Below are 19,628 nucleotides of genomic sequence, written 5' to 3' on the forward strand. Positions count from 1 at the left end.
ACCACATTTCCCCGCAGGGATCACGCAGTGTGTCAAGGATATGTAATCCTATACTATTCTATATTAATGTAGCTTTATCAAATAATCCCTTATCTCATCATATCTGATCTTGTTTGATCTTCTTTGTCACATTATGCCTCATGTATCTCAGTCTGCCTCACTGTAGTGTCTCATATATCATGTGTCCCATTATCTCAACATATCCTATCTTTTTATACCCCATTTCACCTTATGCAGATTCACTTGCATGTGTTTTTGTGTTACAACATCCATCACAGTAAATACAGGTTTGGCTTAATATGTGTTTTTGTCCGGTCGGTGACAGAGCAGCCATCATTCTCTCAGCAGAACTCATCAGTCTTCTTGTTATCCTGTCCTCATCCTCTCTTTATCCTCTCTTCTCATCTAATCTCTTCTCCTCTCATCCTCCTTTTCAGTCAGGAAGCCCCTGGATCGACATCAATGAGCCGCTCAAAGAAGGAGGGAGACAGAGAGACGGAGCGAGAGGAGAAAGAAGAGAGAGAGAAGAGGAGGGAGAAGGAGAGAAGGAGAGAGAGACTGAGAGAGCGACTGAAAGAGCGACAGAGAACGCGAAAAAGGACGATGAGAGGGTAACCAAGAAGGAGAAAGACGATGGAGATACAGAGAAAAAAGAAAAATAGGGACAGAGGGGGAAGACAGAGAGGGAGAGGGAGAGTGAGTAATTACAGGACTCCCAGTGTTTTCAAAGCCCCTCTTTTATCTCACTCTTCCTGTGGCTGTGAAAAGGAGCAGCGGCGGAAAGAAGGAAGAGGAGGAGGAGGAGGAGGAGGAGGAAAACTAAAGTCCAAGCTTTAGTCCAACTCAGACAACAGGCACCAGTCATCCACATCACACAAACAAAGTCACACGCACACTCAAACTAATTTATAGCTTCTGTTTCAAAGACACTTCATCATCTCAAACAAGGTGCTTGTGTGTGTGTGTTGCTGGCCTTCATGTAAAGTACTCTAATAGTGATAGTAATAAGTAACTTTTCTCAGCCCACATATGGATATTGTGGTTAGTATTAATATGTATTTGTCTGCCTATATGTTGCATATTGAGCATCTTTACAGCGCTGTACCAAAACAAATTGTACCAAATCTGAAATTGGAGTGGTAGTAAAATAAAGGTAGTCATAATGGCAATATTAGTTGTATTTTGTAAGTAATGATGAAATCTGTAATAGTGCAGTATAACTTGTCAGTATGCATTATAGACAGTACATTCATCATATATGCCTACATTAACTGGTTTTAATGTGTCAAATGTGACATTTTTCTGCTTTTCTTTGTCTTAAATGACAACAAAACGAATATATTTGGATTTCAAACTGTTTGACCAAAGGAATGAGCCATTTGTAAGAAATCAATTTGGGCCCTATAAACCTGCCATGGACATCCTTCCACTATTTTAAAACTATTTATTGAGAAACCAAATGGGGAATTAACCGATCATGAAAACAGTTAGTTGTAGCCCTAATATGAGACGCAGTGCTCACAGTGTATACAAACACATATTCAGAGAGTATGGGACAATCAAGATACAAAGTAAAACTATATATTGGCATTAGCTTGTGTGAGCTCACGAAGCATGGACACTTAATTGTTTTGCATATATATATATATATATATTCATACGTCATTGTTAAGGTATACAGTAAAGTAGGCCTATTGTTATTTAGGGTTAATCTTGGTAGGTGTTTTCCTTATGATGATCAGATTGGAGTTCAGTTCAGCCAGTCCCGGTGCTGCCACTACAGGCCTGTGAACACTAGATGGCGGAGTTGAGTCGTAGCCTGCAGCACGTTAATTGTCCCCGCCAAGAGTCTACCTGGGACCGCGGACTGTACACGTTAATCTGTCTCTCATTCAGGGCGGAGAAAACTTCTCGCTTTTTTTTTTTCTTTCTTCTCTCTCATCAAGGAGGAGCCTGCAGACACACCGACATGCAGCAAAGTGGAGGCTGAGACACAACTCGGACTGAGTGGAGTAAAAACTCGCAGACAGCCAGTCCCCTCGGCGATGCTTATCCGACACCGCGCCAGAGATTGATCGCCGATCACCAGGACTGATCGCCCCGCCAGCAGAACCCGCAGTGCCGCGGAGAAACCAAACCAGCGTGCCCCCCTCTCTGAGCTCCAGGTAAGACGTCTGAGCAGCTCCGCTCTCTGGAATGCAAGGACGGATTTCTGCAAGACTTCGGGGAAATTCCTGAGCAATACTTAGGCTATTATGCCCCAAAAAACCCGTGAGCTTTATTATAGTTTTACCTAAAATAAGTAGGAGATTATATTCTTTTTTTTTGTATCGGATATGTAGGCTTTAGGACAGAAACACACATGCTTGTAAAAAACAACAACAATACATCTACTAAAGTTGCTAAATATTGTTTTGTGTCAAAAAAAGTGCCAAACACTGCTATTTAGATGACATCTCATTTATTTGACAGGCTGATTGATATAGGCCTTTGAGTTGTCAAGTGCATGAGACAGGAGAAATGTTTCCAATATTATTATTCCCCCCAAAAAAGTAATTTACATGACATGCATTTTTAAGTACAGTCTGTCTGCAACAGGCAAATCCCCACATACATTCTGAAGTTTGTGACAGCTTCTGTGCGTGTTGGTGCAAAGGCTGTAGCCCAAGGTGGGAGACAAACGAGATGGTTTCTCACATCACCATGCTTCACAGTATAGGCCTGGATTGCTTCATGACAAGGCTGTGATTTTTGAACCCCACATATGCTGCAGATGTCACTGACTTTATCCTCTTGTGATGATTTTGATCCGTGTGAATAGAGTAGAAGAACTTGCAGTGGCAAAGGCGTTAGGGTTATTATATTATCATGATGATAAAATCATTTTAATGCAATAAGCCCATTCAGTCCTGTATGATGTGTTGGGGAGTTTGTCTAAGAGACTGTATCTTTGGCTGTGTGTTTGAGCGAGTGTGTGACCCTGCACACTTTTCTCCCCTGTCTGCATAATTGTTTTCTTGGTGCCGCCTGACTGTCCCAGGCCCCCGGGGCCCCTGGGGGAAGTCCTGCCCGCAGACAGGCAGCTCGGCCCGGCTGGGGACATGCCGGGTCCTGCCGAGCCTCTGAAGTCTGCTGGCTGGCTTTGAACTGTAGCTGCTGGAGGTGGAAATCAATCTGTCTCTACCCCCCCCCCCCCCCTTCTCTCACTTTTCCTCTTTCTATCTCTCTATCTGTGTGTCTCTCTCTCTCTCTCTCTCTCTCTCTCTCTCCCCCTGCAGCCCCCAGCACAGCGCGTCTCCGCTGCCATTGAAATCTTTCATGTTCACAGGTAGAAAGGCGAAGGAGACACAGAGCAGAAACAGGGGAGGGAGTGTAACTCATCTTCAAAAGAAGTTAATACGGTTTTCTGAGGATTAAAGGGATGAAGGTAGAAAAAAGTAACAAAGCCAGCGCCTGTAGTCATGATCATCCTGTCGTAGACTGGAGTGAATAGATAATTTGTTGGTTTACTCGCCGCTCTGTCGCTTAATGCTGCTCGGTACTAGAACTCACACAATGACCCTATTTACTTTGGGGTGATGTCATCGAAAAGGGAAAGGGATTCTTGTGTTTGTCTTGTTATTGGAAGTTATTGTCGAGATTTATGTCACAGCTGATTCCAATCCACTCAACATATCCAATTCCCCCGCCGAGAAATTTATAGAGCGTCAGGAGGCCTGCTGGGGTTGAATGTGTCATACTGCTTCACACATCTGAAATGAAATTCTGCGAAACACGTCAGAAAGTTTACGTATGGAAGTGAAGTTATTTTAGCTCATTAGGTTAATCCTTATGGTGGGACTGTTTGGTGGAGGCCTTACCAGAACCATTGGCCATGTGCAAGAATCATTTACATCTTGTGTAATGTATAAGATTGTAATAATTATTGAAGCGAATGATTTATTGGAACAACCTGGCGATCCAGTGGGGGATAATTCTAAAGAAACTAAAATGTCAGTGTCAATTTTATCCCTATAGGGATACTATTTATTTTAAAGTTTTTTTTTTTTTATGGCACAAAAATACTTCACTGAAATACTCACTGAAGTCGTAGCCTACCAGTAAAACAAAAGAGTAGTTCATACAATGTGCTTTTTTTTAATAGAAAAACATAAAAAGTGTTTAATGAAACAAAAGAAAGTGCCTTACTTCATTGTATTCATACTTTAAGTCTATGTTAAAATGACTAAAAGCACTGGAAAAGAGGTGTTAATGTGTACAATAAGATGTTTTACCTCTATCAGTAGGATTTTACCCTGACAAAACAATGAACAATGAACAAAGATATAATTCACTAATGAAATACAGACTATAAATTGGATCTATAATTTGCAGCATATTCTGTGTCCGTGTACTGAGGTTCTGTATGCGCTCAACACTGATAGTGTGTACAGTTCTGACTGATGCAAGCTGTTCTTGAAAGAGCAAACAAAAGGCATCTGACAATATGCACCAAATACTGCTGCATAACTCGCAGGCACCGGGACAGACAACTAAACAAGTAACTTAGAATGAGACAGCGGCTCTTCCGGGGACTCCAGGAGGTCCCCAGCAAAATGAGGAGGTAGCTGCATTTGATTATATTTTAGTTTACATGCAATAATCCCAGCAGAAAAAAAAAACAACTTTTCTATAATCATGGGTTTCACTCTCACCATTATTATATCCCCATGCACAGCGCAGACAAACCAGCGCTAAATCAACAGTTGAAATCTCTGCAGGCCCCAGAGAGCAAGTTTAATCAAATTGAGGTTTGTGGTCTAATTAGTGTCCACTAAAGAGTCCTCTGTATGGGAAACCTACTTCAGTTATTCATCAATTTATTCTGGGAGAGCTGGCACTTCATGTCTTACATTGTGGAAAAGCAGAATTGCCGGGTGAGGTCTTGAAAATCGTAGTTTATGATACATATGAGAGTTTGTGCCTTAAGATGAAGCTAAAATAAATTGTTGTGTGCTGAACACCAAACTGTGGTGTTTCTGGTTTGGTGAAACAATGAATTGGCGGGTGGGAAGCCGGTGAGGGATTGTGTTGTTGGCCGAGGCACCTGTGCAGATTGGTTGTAGGGTCTGATCCACTCTGTTGCTGGTGGCAGGTTAAAAGTACACAATACCAGAAGTAGGCGGGAATGGTTCTGTTGGCTTGCAACTTTCAACCCTCTAAGTAAGAGCTTGAACTCTTAAGTCTTTAGTTTTTCAGTGGGTTGATGAGGATTTGTGCTTCAAAGATCCCTCCATCCAACATGACAAAGCTGCCGCTCAGACTACTAGCATTATCCGTCTGCAAGAAAGACTCCAAAAGCCTTCAGATTTGTTTGAAGAACTCTACGTAGAGGGTGAAAACAGACAACTATACGCTTTATTATTTCAATGTTGACAACTGAAATAAACAGAAATCAACAATGCGGATACTACACGGATTTCTTCTACTGAAAACCAATGTTTCATCAGAAATTCTCTGAGGTCATCATATTAGAGCTAAGATGTTAAGTGCTAAGTGTTTTAAAGTACTCTATTGTCCAGAAACAAGGCAATCACCTATCAGAGGAAACACCCTACGAAGTGCACTCTTCCCCCTAATATATAAAACTCTTACTTGATCTTATGATTTTACTTGTTCTGACAGCAATAACACATACAAACGGATTCCTGGTTGCAGATTAGGCTTCCCACCTACAGCCACTGCAGAATAAACAGAGACAGAGAGATGTTCTGCCCCAGCAGAGCTAAAGAGGGGAACAAGGGATCAGGGAGGGGAGACGATGAAAGACAGATCACCGGCAGGCAGAGAATCAAAGAGCCATACTGACTGACTGGAGCTGGGATAGGTGTGTGTGTGTGCATTACGCGAACATGTGTGCGACTTCTTTTCATGTGCCGCAAGAGTTTGTTTTTCCTGCGCACGGAGTGGGAAGCTGACAGTAAGTCTGTAATTAAAGCAATCAAAAGATGAAGACAGATGAAGAAGCATCACACACAGATGCACACGTATAGAAACTGGCCATGTATGTCCGTCTGCTGGAGGTGGGGTGATTTTCTGCTGCTTAAAAAACATCTGCACATTATTTGAGGAATCAAGTATTTACATGAAGCTATACTTCAGGTGTCATTTGAGCCATCAAAACCCTTTGTGTGGCCCAGAGCAGGAAACTGTGGAAGTTTCGGATGAACCACGACGCTGCGGTTGGACGGGGTCCGAGCAAACGGATGTTTAGTCAGCATACGACGGCCAGCTGTTGGCGCCTGTCTCCAAAGTTGGAAATCACTTTAATCATTGGTTTATTTTCACATCAAACTTAGACGGTCATTATGTTGCAAATTAAACTTTATCTATTTCTGCCTCATTTAGTTCCTGATATCTGAGCCTTGATGGCTACTTTCTCCTTTGGTTTCCTTCAGCAGCACTGATAAAGACATGCAGGGAGAATGGGAACCAACATTAACTCACATGTCAGCAGTGCAGTGTGTGTGTGAGCCTGATAATAATGATTACTGTACATTGTAACTATAGAGCCGTCTCTTTTGTTTTTAGAGCTTACTTTTTCAACCAGGGAGTTCTGTTAAGGCGTTGTGAGACACACTCACGGTCTGATTCAGCCGAAAGGTGAAAGCGGTCGGTCTAATTTGACTGACAGCGCTGCCGCCACCCCTCTATTTACTCTCCAGCTGCCTCCGAGTCATAGAATGAGACAAAATGCCAGCAGCACATTCCTCCTTCATCATTCACTTCTGAAAAGAAAGACAGTGGGGGCATTTATGATTACTTAAAGGTGGATTGGCCAAATTCTTGAACACACAACATTCAGTGAACTGAGGTGTGTTTTGACGTTCATCGGGCCGATTATTTAAAGCACAGGTAGATGATTATGGTCGCTGTACAGTTAATGACATGGTATTATCCTGAATAAAATTGTCTCATTTCTTTTTCTGAAGATTATAGACTATTGTAAGAAGAGTTTCTCTGATTATAATATCCTGATAATTCGCAAATGGGTTCACTTTGTGGTCGGTGTTTCTGTAGCCTTCATCTCGGTGCTACTTGAGTGGAAAATCTGACAAGAAACAAATCAAAGTAAGTAGATAGAATCAGAGGCACAACCACCCGGTGTAAAGATTAAAATATATAAGGAATGTTGTTTGAGTGACTTGTTTACCAGAGCTGGTGGAGTTGCAAGTGACAGACTTGATAGAAGAGAAATCCACATCGTTAATGGTTTTCTGATTCATGTTTTATCTACAAACCCACTGGTTTGAAGCGTTATTACTTGTGCAAATTCAGATCATTAATCTTAGCCATAATAATCATAATATTCCAGCATTTATTTAATTAACATTGTGGCATTTCTTGCTAGTTAACGCCTCTGTCTTCGGATCGCTAGCTAAATATATATTTGCTACGGATAAAGCATGAGGTTGTACACTTCGTACTGACATGTACATGAAGCGGGAAAGTTGTTAAAAATACACAATGCTGAAGTTTACAGAACATGATCTACATTCTGTAATCGTTGAATATAGTCGCTGCTTGGTTGGCTGGAAAACAGCAGGATTTTGAGGTGTTGTGCGCGCGGACACACAAACGGGCTGGCGGTCACGAAGAGAGTAGTGACATATGTTTGAGATCTTGCTTGGATTTGTCAAGTTGAGCCCTGGTCTGCAAAATGAATTGCTAGGGATAGGGTAGGGATAAAGCAGCGCATTGATTAACTTTGGAACTTGTTTATGGCCTGGTAGCAGAGGGATTATATCTATATATATATATATATATATATATATATATATATATGAGAGTGTGTTTATGGTAGGGTTAGAGCAGTAGCTGTTGTATGGGGCCAAAATTATATTTTATTTAGAGTGAGACACAGAAACTGACGAAATGGCCAAAGCAGTCACATATTGGCAAAAAGCATCAGCTGCAGTAGCTTCAGTCAAACAATGTCAGCATTAACAGTCCAGTAACGTGTAATCATTATTCAATCATCATTTAAAATGTTCCCGATAAAAAGACGAGGAGAGGAGGTTGCTTGAACGAAAAAAATAAGTTCGAGAAGAAAGAGAAAGATTTCAATGGAAAACAGATTTTCCTTTTAGAAATATCCAAACCAGGATGACAGAGACCGCTGAATCCACATGCTGCTGATTTAATTGTCATCAGAAATTAAGTGCCGTGGAAGAGCCCACAAACCCTCCTCTATATATATAACCTCATCATTCATCTGTTCATTGGTTTGCTTCCTGGCCGAGTTCCCTCTTCTCTGATTGGCCCTATTACTTAATCAGGCAGGAAGTCATTATCAACCGGCGTAATAAATAGATGTTACAAGGGTAAACACTGACGGTGAAACGTCGTTTCCCACACAATCCATGGGTAATCTTAAAAAGAGAGTCATTTGGCTCTGTGTGTCTCAATGAAATGAATGAATGGAATTAAATCAATGAGACGAGGAAAAAGAGACAGAAAGAGCAATTTGAAACAGTCGTTAACTGTTTGGTATCCATTTAATGATCCAGTAAAACTAAGCAACAACAACAAAAGTGCTAAAGTTGCCACTGGTTTATCCCATTTAGTGCACTGAACTGGTTTAGTGTAGCTCCAGTTTGAGGTCCTCGTGTGTTACGATTACATTTGAGTCCAAAATCCTACAATATCGTCCCAGTATCGATGTCGAGGTATTTGGTCAAAAACATGGTGGTATTGGATTTTCTCCATATTGCCCAATTGTAAAAAGAATTTGATTTTTCCCAAGCATTTGTTCACGTTCATAACAATAAATGACACATTGTTAGATAATATGTAGTGTTTTTAATCTTGAAACCAGCTGGGGAACTGTAACTTGGCCCATTGAACTTGTTGCATGTTTCTGTATACGCGGATGCAATTATTTGGTCCTGGACTCCACATGGAGCGGAGGGGGATTTTGGAAATATTGTGAATTTTCCAAATGATGCGTAGTGAATCAAGCATTCCACTCTGGGAGGAAAGACTGAACTACCACAGACTAATCATGCAGTAAAAACATACTCCTTATAAAAGAACAAAGCATGCGACTATTATTTTCAAGACCAATAAGGAATAGCCTATTTTCCCCACAAGAAACAGCTAATCACCTAATATCTTCCTTCTTCAACCAATCTGATGCTCTATTTATCGAAATGAACACACAGTGTGCTCACACAGTGAGGTCTGAAGCATTACCACAAAGAAAACAAGCACAAGGATGAATAACGAGAGACTGACTGTCAGGTATGGGTGGTAGAGTGCAGAGACTTAACATTAACTGTCTACTTAATGTGCCTGTACGAGCTGATCTATGGGAATTTCCATAAGGCGACCCCTCCTTTCACCTACAGGGTCTAAACATCCCCATAATGACTTTTAGCTTAGTCGATCACATTTGGCTGTCATATTTAGCTGCAGTCCATATCGATACACACTTCATTCTGCTTTGAAGTTTTCGATATTAAGGCATTATGCTTGTCACTGTAGGCTGGGGAACTTTGATGAAAGAGGGCTTCTTTTCAGTCTCATTACATCGCATTGTATGGATTTAAAGGTCAATGGGTTTGTTATTGTGCAGTCTTTTAATGAAGCAGAGTAAATCGTCTTCCCATAGTTATGTATAATTTGGTCTCCTCTACTGACAAGAAAAGAGCAATCAAATGCAACCAAATGAAAAACAGTGATGAAGACAGGGCGAATGAAGGGAGAAGGGGGGGGGGGGGGGGGGAGGTTGCTGCAGAAATAAAGCCTTCACAAAGTATTTATCCAGAAAAAAGGCTGAACTGCTTTTCCTCAGTGCTTTCACACGCTCATACTGGGAGCTGCCCAGTACAACCGCTGTGTTCTACGGGTGCCACAGTGAACTGCGTATATACTCCACCTGGTAATGACGCCGCTAAAGACAGAAGGGTTATTTATCGGAGATTATGTGGTTGTTAGAAGATTAATACCCTCGGGGGGGGGCAAAATGACTTGGGCTGACTTTCATCTCCGACCTGCCCCGACAGAGAGCGCGAGGGTTAGAGAGACAGAGAGAGGGTGAAAAGAGGTGGAACAGAGTGTCAGAAGACACCGAGAGTCTTCAAACACAGCGGTGTGTGTGTGTGTGTGTGAGCACATCACTTTAACCCCATAATGAGTAGCCTTGAGGGGGTCCACAGCCATTTGGCAGTTCTTCATTTCCTGATTTAAAAAAAGAAAAAAAAGAAGTGCTGTCTACTCTTTTATCTCTTCGGCAGCAACACACAACCCAATGCACACCCAGACACACACACACACACACACACACACACACACACAAGCACCGGTTGTGGTCTTCCCACAAGGACTTGTGCAATTAAGCCTATTTTCCCCTCAGAAGCCAGCTCTGTGCGTATTTATACACCATATCTATGTGTTAATGTGTGTGGTGTGTTTTGCTTGTGTGTGTGTATGTCGAAGCTGTAATTAAGCAAGATCAAACCCTCGGGGTCGGGGAATTAGCCGTCGTCGAAGATCAAAAGTTTTTTCACTCAAGTCTGTGAAAAGGAAGAGAGAAATCAGAGGTTTAGAGCCAGACAGACTGATTTCGACCTCAGATAATGGCGGCCTGTCTCTGTCTCTCTCTCTCTCTCTCTCTCTCTCTGTCTCTCTCTCTCTCGCTCTCTCTCTCTCGCTCTCTTAATGTGGATTTTGAGCTGATCTGACTTTAGGGAACATCAATCAAAACAGTAACATGTTTTTTATGACAAAACTACAGTGGATTAGTGTTTTGGTCTGCCGCCCCTTATGGTTGTATTCAAGCAACTCAAACTACACGGTGATGTTTAGGGAGTGAATGCCTTCATGGTTAACAGAATAGTCTGTTGTTATAAAGAGGTCAAATACCGGAACACCAATCTGCCACTCAGACCTCCCACAGCCATACTTGTTGCTGTGCTGTCACACTACTCACACTACGAAAGATAAACAATAGATTATTACTCACGCTGTTCCCCTGGCATACGTATTATTCTATTTTAACGTAGATTCAAAATGTAGATAAAGTTCAAAATCATCGAAATGTCTAAATACATAATGCGCTTAGTGTGGCACTTTGGTCCCATGTGAGTTAAAAGTAATCAGACTTTAAGATTGTCTTCTTGTTTCAGTTTGAGCACAACGTGTTTCATTCAGGCCTGTGTGAGCAGATGTGATGCAGGTGTGTTGTCAGCAGGGTTTAGGGGGTCGCAGGGTCCACTATAAAGCCAGGAAATCAGACAGAAGCCTTAGAGCCAAGAAAAGTATCTATATACACATTTGTACATGCATCTTTCCTTCCTTCATATAATTAACACTGAAAAGAGACTCCATGAGAAATGTACTTAATAACAGTAATTAAAGGTGCGTTTGTGTGAATGTGTGAGTGTGTGTTTGTGTGAGTGAGTACATGCTTTAGCTTGATTGTGTTTGAAATATGGGTTTGTTATAAATTACCTTTGAAAGTATCCGCTTCTCATTACCATGTCTGGTATTAATCATTACATCACTCATATTTCATCTTAATGGCCAGAGAATGTATCTTATCAACTCGCTGAGTTGATCAAAGGAGTGTGCATTAGAGTCCCTCAAGGCCTTATTGACACTTATATGGTGGAGTTTGTAAGTTTAGAATAGTGAATGTAACCTTGTAATTACTTGTAGATTAGAAGCAAATTACAAAAGAACAAAAAAAAAGGAAAAGAAAGGAAAGAAGCGAATAATAATTGGAGTAATTTAACACCCAGCAGCTCCACAGTGTTGCAGGAAGCTGATAGAAGCAGCGTTCACTCAGAATGCTCTTTTCTGTCAGAGACCACACACACACACACACACACAGTCACACACACACACACACACACACACACACACACACACACACACACATGCACACACTCACACACACACACGCAAAAAGATAACCTAGTGGAATTCTTGGGAAAATGTGCATGTGCAGTAAGAAATAACAATCAAGCATGCAAGTTGCTGCTGCATTGAGTTGCTGTATCTTTCTATTAAATGCTGTAAATTAGTCAGTTTGTTCCATTTTACACCAGAGCACTCTTATGTTTTCTGATAAAAAAAATTTAATTTGTTTACAAATTATTCTGAGCCATTCTGAGTGATTCCAGGCTCATCGTTTGCATTCAACCGCTGCTTGAGAGGTGATTCTTTACAGACGACCCCAGCCAGTATACATATCCTTTCAATTACAGTGACGACATCATTTACATACTCGCACGTCACGCACACACACACACACACACACACACAGCGACACACAGACGCTCCGCTCTCAGTGGAGGCCAAGGCAGGACAAACACAGAGTAAATCAAATCGCAGGCACGATCTTGCAGATGGACAAAAGAACAAACAAGCAATCCCACATCACCACACACAGGCGCATGGACTCACACAAACACAAATATACCACATTTGAATTTACGCCTCACTGAGAGAAACACACACAGACTTTGTGAAGTGTTGCTAGTATGAAAAGCACATCCAAACACCAGCCATCATTTCATACGTACGAAAACAAACACAATCGCATAATGACTGTTTGCCCAACGCCCACTTCAAAGTTACAGCCACTGTGTGTGTGTGTGGAGGATTTAAAACAGAGTCTCAGCTATTTACTCAATGTTTTGTTTTTTTACTTTCACCTCATTTTGGTGGAACTGCAATGGAGTTGCTAGCTGGTGTGAAACCAGACTTGAAAGCTGTTTTTACTGGTGTTTCCATTACGTTCAGGGTTTTGCCAAAAACTTTAGCCGAGAGAGACGTAGCAAAGACACAGGCAGATAATTATTAAGTGATATCACAATCCCTCATTGAAGCAGAGGTTAGCCAACGTTGATGTGTGCTGGCAGTTATGAGCCAGAGGAATGCCACGGGCTGTTGTTGCTATTACATGTTTATGGGCGATGACGTGATGGTAACGGGACAGTGAACTCATCTGGGCCACACACACACACACACAACACTACTGTTGGCAGGACCGCTTCGATTTCCGACTTTGTTGTTTTGTACGTGGAGTACAAGTTCTGATTGCAGAAAATGTTTGATTTACAATCATTTCTCTTTGTCTTTTCTCTGGTCTCCAGGAAGAAGAAGCAAACATGTCAGAGAGGAGAGGTCAGAAGAAGTCCATCTTTCTGTCCTCATTGTTGGTAAGTTGTTTCATCTTAATTTTCCCTAATCCTCCGCCTTTAATTCTATTTAATTCATTTACCCGTGCTTCCTTTCTTCACACAAACCAATTTCACATTACCTTTAACTTTATTTTCATCAATTCATCACTTTCCCCTCCGTGGTCCTCCCTCTTTCCTCCTCCTTTTCTCAGCTTTCACCCGCCTCTTCCTGTCTTATCTGTTATGCCTCTGCTTCACATCCTTTTTCTTCTCCTTGCCCTCTTTCAAAGACTGTCAGGCAGCAGCATAACGCCGAAGCCATCATCGTATTTCTGGTGTCCTCAGAAACTCGTATTAGTCCATCGGTATGGACCGCAGCCACAATCTACTCCACACTTGGCACTGTGTCATGCAGACACTCATTGTTATGTGCCAGCTGCTTGCACAACATTGCAGCACTTGTACCAATTAGTCAAACTGAGAGTTCTTCAGAGAGCAGATATCTTTATAATCTGACTGGAGAATCTTGAGATTCTCTGCCTGTTTAGATGTTGAAACCCACTGGCAGAGTTCCCGACAGGCTCCTCCACCTCACCCTCCCTCTCTCCTGTTCTCTGTTCTAGTCTCGTCAGTCACTGTGAGTACATGCAGGCTGACACTGGAGCACTTAGTCAACAAGGAGGAGACATTTAGGACGGTGTCAATTTACTACACCACTGAATAGTGGCATCGGAAATGTATTACGACACATTTTAAAATCACTTGCTATATATAGAGACTACACCTTTGAGGAATATGTAGAACAATGAGAATATGACTGACGGAGAGAAGTGGGCTGGCGGTGTCATGTTGCACAATAGCAGACACACACAGAGACGACGCGCTCGAGTTATCGACGTGTCAAAGGACGACGTGCTTCAGTCAGTGGTGGAGACTATTTCTACTCCATTAGCTTTTAGAGGGAAATAATGTCCTTTTTTTCTGCACTACATTTATCTACAGTCAGTAGTTACTTTACAAACTAAGACTTAACATACAAAACAAAAGAGGACTTTTAAAATATGATGCATAAAATATCTACCGACAAATATCTAACCACCAACGGTATGTACAATTTGGGCTGAGCTGATTAACTAACAGTCAAATATCAATAAATTAATGAGCTGCTTTTGATAACTAACGGCACTTTGAACACGACATTTCTCTCTATTTTCTTATGTTTGACAAACCACACAACTGATGAATCAATCAAGAAAATATCAGCAGATTAATTAATCTATATTAAACATACTCTTTGGTGGCAGCCAATCCACCTCAACCAACTTCAGTAAAAGTCTGCTGACAGATTAATACACGAGTAATAACAGTCTAATTATATGATAGCATAACACTCAGAGAGGCCTTTTCTGTATTGAGTTATTTTACTTTTGATACTTTTAGGACATTTTTACCTAACCCTAACCCTTTCAAATAATACTTCACATACTTTTACAGAAGTAACATGTGCAGTACAGTAGTTTTACTTATAATGGAGTATTTTCAAAGTGTGGTGTTAGTACTTTTACTTATATAAAGGATCTGAATACTTCCTCATTCACTGGTTTTGGTAAACACTCCGTGTAGTTTACAATTCAACTGCATTCCTGCCAAATTGTAGTTGTGTGAGAACAATAAGGACCCACTGGATCCTCTGTGATGAATGTGCAGAGATGAACGCTCCAATGTTTGAAAGACCTGACTAAATATCCTCCCAAAGCATTGTGGAATAGCTTGTTGCCCTGCGGAGAATATTGTGGGAAGTTGTCTTTCTTCCAGCTGTGGAACGATGTGGAGAAGAAGATCATTACTGCCGTTTCTTCAGAGCCAAACACAGTGCTGCTCCGTGCGTAGTTGCACAAATTGCCAGAGAAAGAACAATGCACACAATGCTTGCAAAAACACCCACAGTTGACCCATAAATGTGCGACACACTGATAAAGATGATTGGCAGATGATGTCGTACAATTGCTTTTGCTTTCAGCGTGCCAATTTGCACTAACTGTACATCAGGTGTGTGAGGTAAAGGTCAGTTTGTTGTGAATCTGGTATAAATTACAAACAGATAACTTGGCCACAGAGGATTGTGCTCCATCCTGTGATACACAAACACACAGGCAGCGTGCATTTGTATATTTACTCAAACAGGGTCTTGCGTCTGCTGTCATGAGATCATTGTGAGGAAGAGATAAAAGAGGGAGATGTTATTGAAACAACGGAGAGAAGACGGAGGGAGTTAGTCATGCACACATTTTCTTTGCGATCATTTTCTGGACTGCAGATGATTTTTTTAAAGTCAGTTAGTTTGTTTGGAAAAGAACAGCGTGTGCTGGTAAAGCTATAAATACCAGCTGCTACTTATTACAGTGAACCACAATGACACAATGACACACACACACACACAATGTACCCGTACAGTACATAGACACACACGCAAACACTGGTGTTGTGCAAACTCTCTCACACTCACACACAGTCAACAATGTTCTCCACTAATCTGAGAAACGAAGATGAAGAAGTCTTGAAATTTGGCGTTGGTTGCTTTTTGACAATTAAAATGTTGATGTTGATTCTTTTCCAGTTGGTTTCCCTATTTAAATCAGCCATCATCTACTGCAGTCATTTATCTCTGCTGCTGTTGCGCTGTGAATCATTTTCTACAGTTTATTTGAAGATTTTTTTTTATTGAGAGGATTAATGATGAATTGTTGATCTGTTGGTCAGACAAGATTAGCATTATCTAAGGCATTACTGAGAACTTGTGTTTGGTGTTTGTCTTTTTTGACATCCTTAAGACAAATGACTTAATCAAATGCCATGTATCAAAGTCAGCTGAGAGGTCATTGAAATGGTTAAAATACAACAACTAATAAACAATAGTTCAAAATCCTTGTTAATAAAAGATTCTGTTGAGAAACCACATTTTTCAAAATTCAAATAAAAGTCTTGAATGTATTTATCTGTACATATGTTTGATATAGTTTTGACAACATAAATACTTAGTTCAATATTACAACATATGCAAAAATAAATCAATATCTACAATAATGAATTCACAAATGGACACTTACAACCCTCAGTTCCATTATTCCATGGAGCTAGTAGCATGTTGGTTTTAATACATGCAAAATGTTATTCATAAGTCATGCAAGAGTCTCACTTTTCCCGTCTGTCTTTCTCTCTGGTCTGTCTGTCCTCCCCTCTGTCCCTCCAGTTGTGTTGTATGTTTGCTAGTGCGGAGTATTCCAGCTGTGGAGAGTACGAATTCTTCAATCAGACCAGTAACAGTTGCCAGGCCTGCCCTCAGTGCCAACCAGGACAAGAGCCGCATATGGTGAGAGAGAGAGACACACACACACACACACACACACACACACACACACACACACACACACACACACACACACACACTCACATGCATGAAAACCATTTGTCTCTATAATTAAGTGTCTTTTTCATGCACCTATACTTTTTTCAGTACATATTAGAATTAGTCATTGCAATAAATTGGGAGTGGGATAAAGCTGCCATTTCCAAATTGCAACCATACAAAATTGATAAATAGCGTGAACGCTGACTTTGTGAACGGTTGCGTCATTTTTGCTCAGACCACCCACAATACACACACACACACACACACACACACACACACAGAAGCGCACACATAGCTGCACAGTGAAGAGTGCCTAAATTTAAGTGAACAATTTCTCATGGTTTATTGCTCTCGCTGACTTCGATGTGAAGGCATGCATCACAGTGAGTGACTTGCAGTAGTCACATAGCGCTTCAGCCTCCGTCAGTCAGTCTGCCGACGGCCAAAGAAAACAGAGAGCAGGTTAACGCTTCAGTTGGCACTCCGAGGTGCCGCACCTTCTTAAGAGAGACGGCCGCACTCGAGGGTGAACAAGATGAGTTATAGTCTCTGTCATTTATTCGGGTGCAGCAGTATTCTCAGATTTTCTTATATATATCGTATGTAAAGTTGCATTTGTAAAGTTGAATATTTGCCGAATAGACTAAGAGTTTGCAGCCATGTTGGCAGCTCTCTGGCACAATGTAACTCTCAGCTAAATGCTAACCTCGGCATGCTAACATATTCGTCGTGACACTGCAAACACGCTGATGTTTAGCACCTATAATGTTTACAATGGTCACTATCTTAGGTCAGCGTGTTAGCATTCCAACCCAATTAGCTATGTAGCACATACAGTACAATTAGTTTTGCAGTTATTTGTTCGTAAATCAAAGTATTGAAGGGATTACAAATGTTACCTCAAGATGCTGCTGAATGACAAATTAAGGGATCATCAACGTTATTACAGTTCATCCTTACGGAGACAGCCATCTGTGAACTTCATGGCAATGACAGAAGTTTAATCAGCGAGATGAGAGTCCTCTTTGCACTCTCTCCTGCCTGTCTGATCCTCTGGGGGCCACAGTCTGTAATTCATGTGTTATTTTGTTCCCCTCAGCTTTATGTGCATCTGTGTGTGTGTGTGTGTGTGTGTGTGTGTGTGTGTGTGTGTTTCTTGACACCCTTTTAATCATGAGATAACCACAGGGTTCATCCTCACAACAGAGACTTCAGAAAGTACACACTTACACACACAGACGTCACACAAGACATCCAAGGAGGCTTTTAAAGGGCATCTTGTATCCAGATTGTGTGTGATGTAGCTGGATTACATTTTCATCTTAGTTTACATGAACATACACAGTGGAAAGAAACTTATATTTCCTTAAACTTTAGTGAGTGATGAAAGGCATGGCGACGTGAGGACTCAGAATTTGGCATTGAAGTTTCGAGTCAGCTTGCATAATGTGTGAAATCTTCCTGGTGGGTTTAAAATTTGTATCATGCAGCGGCTCAAATTTGCCTGGGACCTTTGTTGCATTTCATCACCCCCATTTCCCTTCTTTACCATCCCTGTCAACTTTCAAAATAAAGGCAAAAAAAGCCAAAATATTCCCTGATTGTTGACCATTCTAGTTTTTTTTTTTTACCTCCTTTATTCTAGCTTTGAAAGGAAAGAACCTTTCAACCAGAGCAGCTTTTAGAGAACAAACAGAAGCTGAACCATGGAACCTGTGTAAAAAAAAGATCCAAAGCGAGTTTTAACCAAAAGCGACTAGATCCTGCCGATAGCTCCGCAAAGTTTAATATCAAACAGCCACGCTGAGACCTACGGACGTCAAACAGAAGGGAAGGAATATTAGATTTCTCTGAGAGCCAGTCTGCTGTAGCCCAAAGCTAAGAGGCATAGGCTTGTTTGAATAGACGGATGAAAGTAAGAGGGAAACGAAAGATGAAAGAGAGGGAGCAAAACACAGAGTATGTTTTCGTATGTGTGTTTGTGTGTGTGTGTGTGTGTGTGTGTGTGTGGCCTGTTGTTCGGCCTCCCAATGTGAGAAATTAACTTGCGGAGATGGGAGGAGATCGATGATGACAGAATGATGGGTTGGTTATCTTAAACACTACAAGGCATGGGAAGCTGTACACACACACACACACATACAAACACACACATAATGTTGCCTCTGTGACCAATCAATTCTCTCTTTTGTCATCTCAAAACAGCAATGTCAAGGATAGAAACAGATGTGTGTGTGTGTATATCTTATTGATCTGAAGGCTGTTGAGTTCATTTAAATTTACATTATATCTAATGAACTATTGGAGAGAAATATGAACCTAATGTTTGAATGTGTGTTTGTTTTGCAGAGCTGTGGCTACGGTGTGAAGGATGAGGACTTTGCCTGTGTGTCGTGTCCACATGGGAAATATTCCAAAGGGAAGTATGAGATCTGCAGACGGCACAAAGACTGCGACGCGCTCTACAAAGCCACTGTTCGCGTAGCGGGAACTCCGGACAGCGACGCAGAATGTGGGCCCTGTTTACTAGGGTAAAACAACACAAACACACAAACTGTAAAAGATTCACAACCCATTTGAATTTAAGTTGCATTATAGCCTACAACTTAAAAACAAACAGACAGCAGGCACTTACTACACAATTGAAAAAGAGGTGCCAGTGAAGCAGAATGCATGTTCACTGCCTTGCTTAAAGGTGCCCAAACCACGTTTCTGTTTCAGAAAATGGCGGTGAATGCATTTCCTTCCTCATAAAACAAAGCCATTTTGAACTTGTACATCTACGTTTACTTGCCAATAGCCTTTTTATTCTTCCATGCCTTGTCTTGTTGCACTGATGCATTTCTTTGAACACTTAACATTAAAAACCCAACATCAGGAAAACATTGTCCATCAGCATTTCAATATGTTTGAGCACCAAGCATCATGCTGTTATTAGCATTAGTCCGCCTCCTCTTGTCCCGCCGGAGTCCTGTGCTCTGTTCTGCGGTTCGCCCATTAAGTGCTGCTTTTTCCGGGATACCATGATGAAGCCATGGTCTCTGCAAAGA

General features: G+C 41.3%; 1 protein-coding gene across 1 annotated transcript in view; it reads left to right on the forward strand.

The window, feature by feature from the left end:
- Positions 1 to 2,011: 2,011 nt before the first annotated feature.
- edar (ectodysplasin A receptor) overlaps positions 2,012 to 19,628 on the forward strand; it is a 31,746-nt gene continuing 14,129 nt past the window's right edge. The window contains exons 1-4 of the mRNA XM_079169573.1: positions 2,012 to 2,165; positions 13,143 to 13,208; positions 16,420 to 16,539; positions 18,928 to 19,109. Of these exons, the coding sequence (XP_079025699.1) occupies positions 13,158 to 13,208; positions 16,420 to 16,539; positions 18,928 to 19,109 (353 nt within the window). The 5' untranslated portion in view covers positions 2,012 to 2,165; positions 13,143 to 13,157. The remainder of the gene's footprint in view (positions 2,166 to 13,142; positions 13,209 to 16,419; positions 16,540 to 18,927; positions 19,110 to 19,628) is intronic.

This window comes from Pholis gunnellus (assembly GCF_910591455.1).
Source record: "Pholis gunnellus genome assembly, chromosome: 12".
Lineage (NCBI taxonomy): Eukaryota > Metazoa > Chordata > Actinopteri > Perciformes > Pholidae > Pholis > Pholis gunnellus.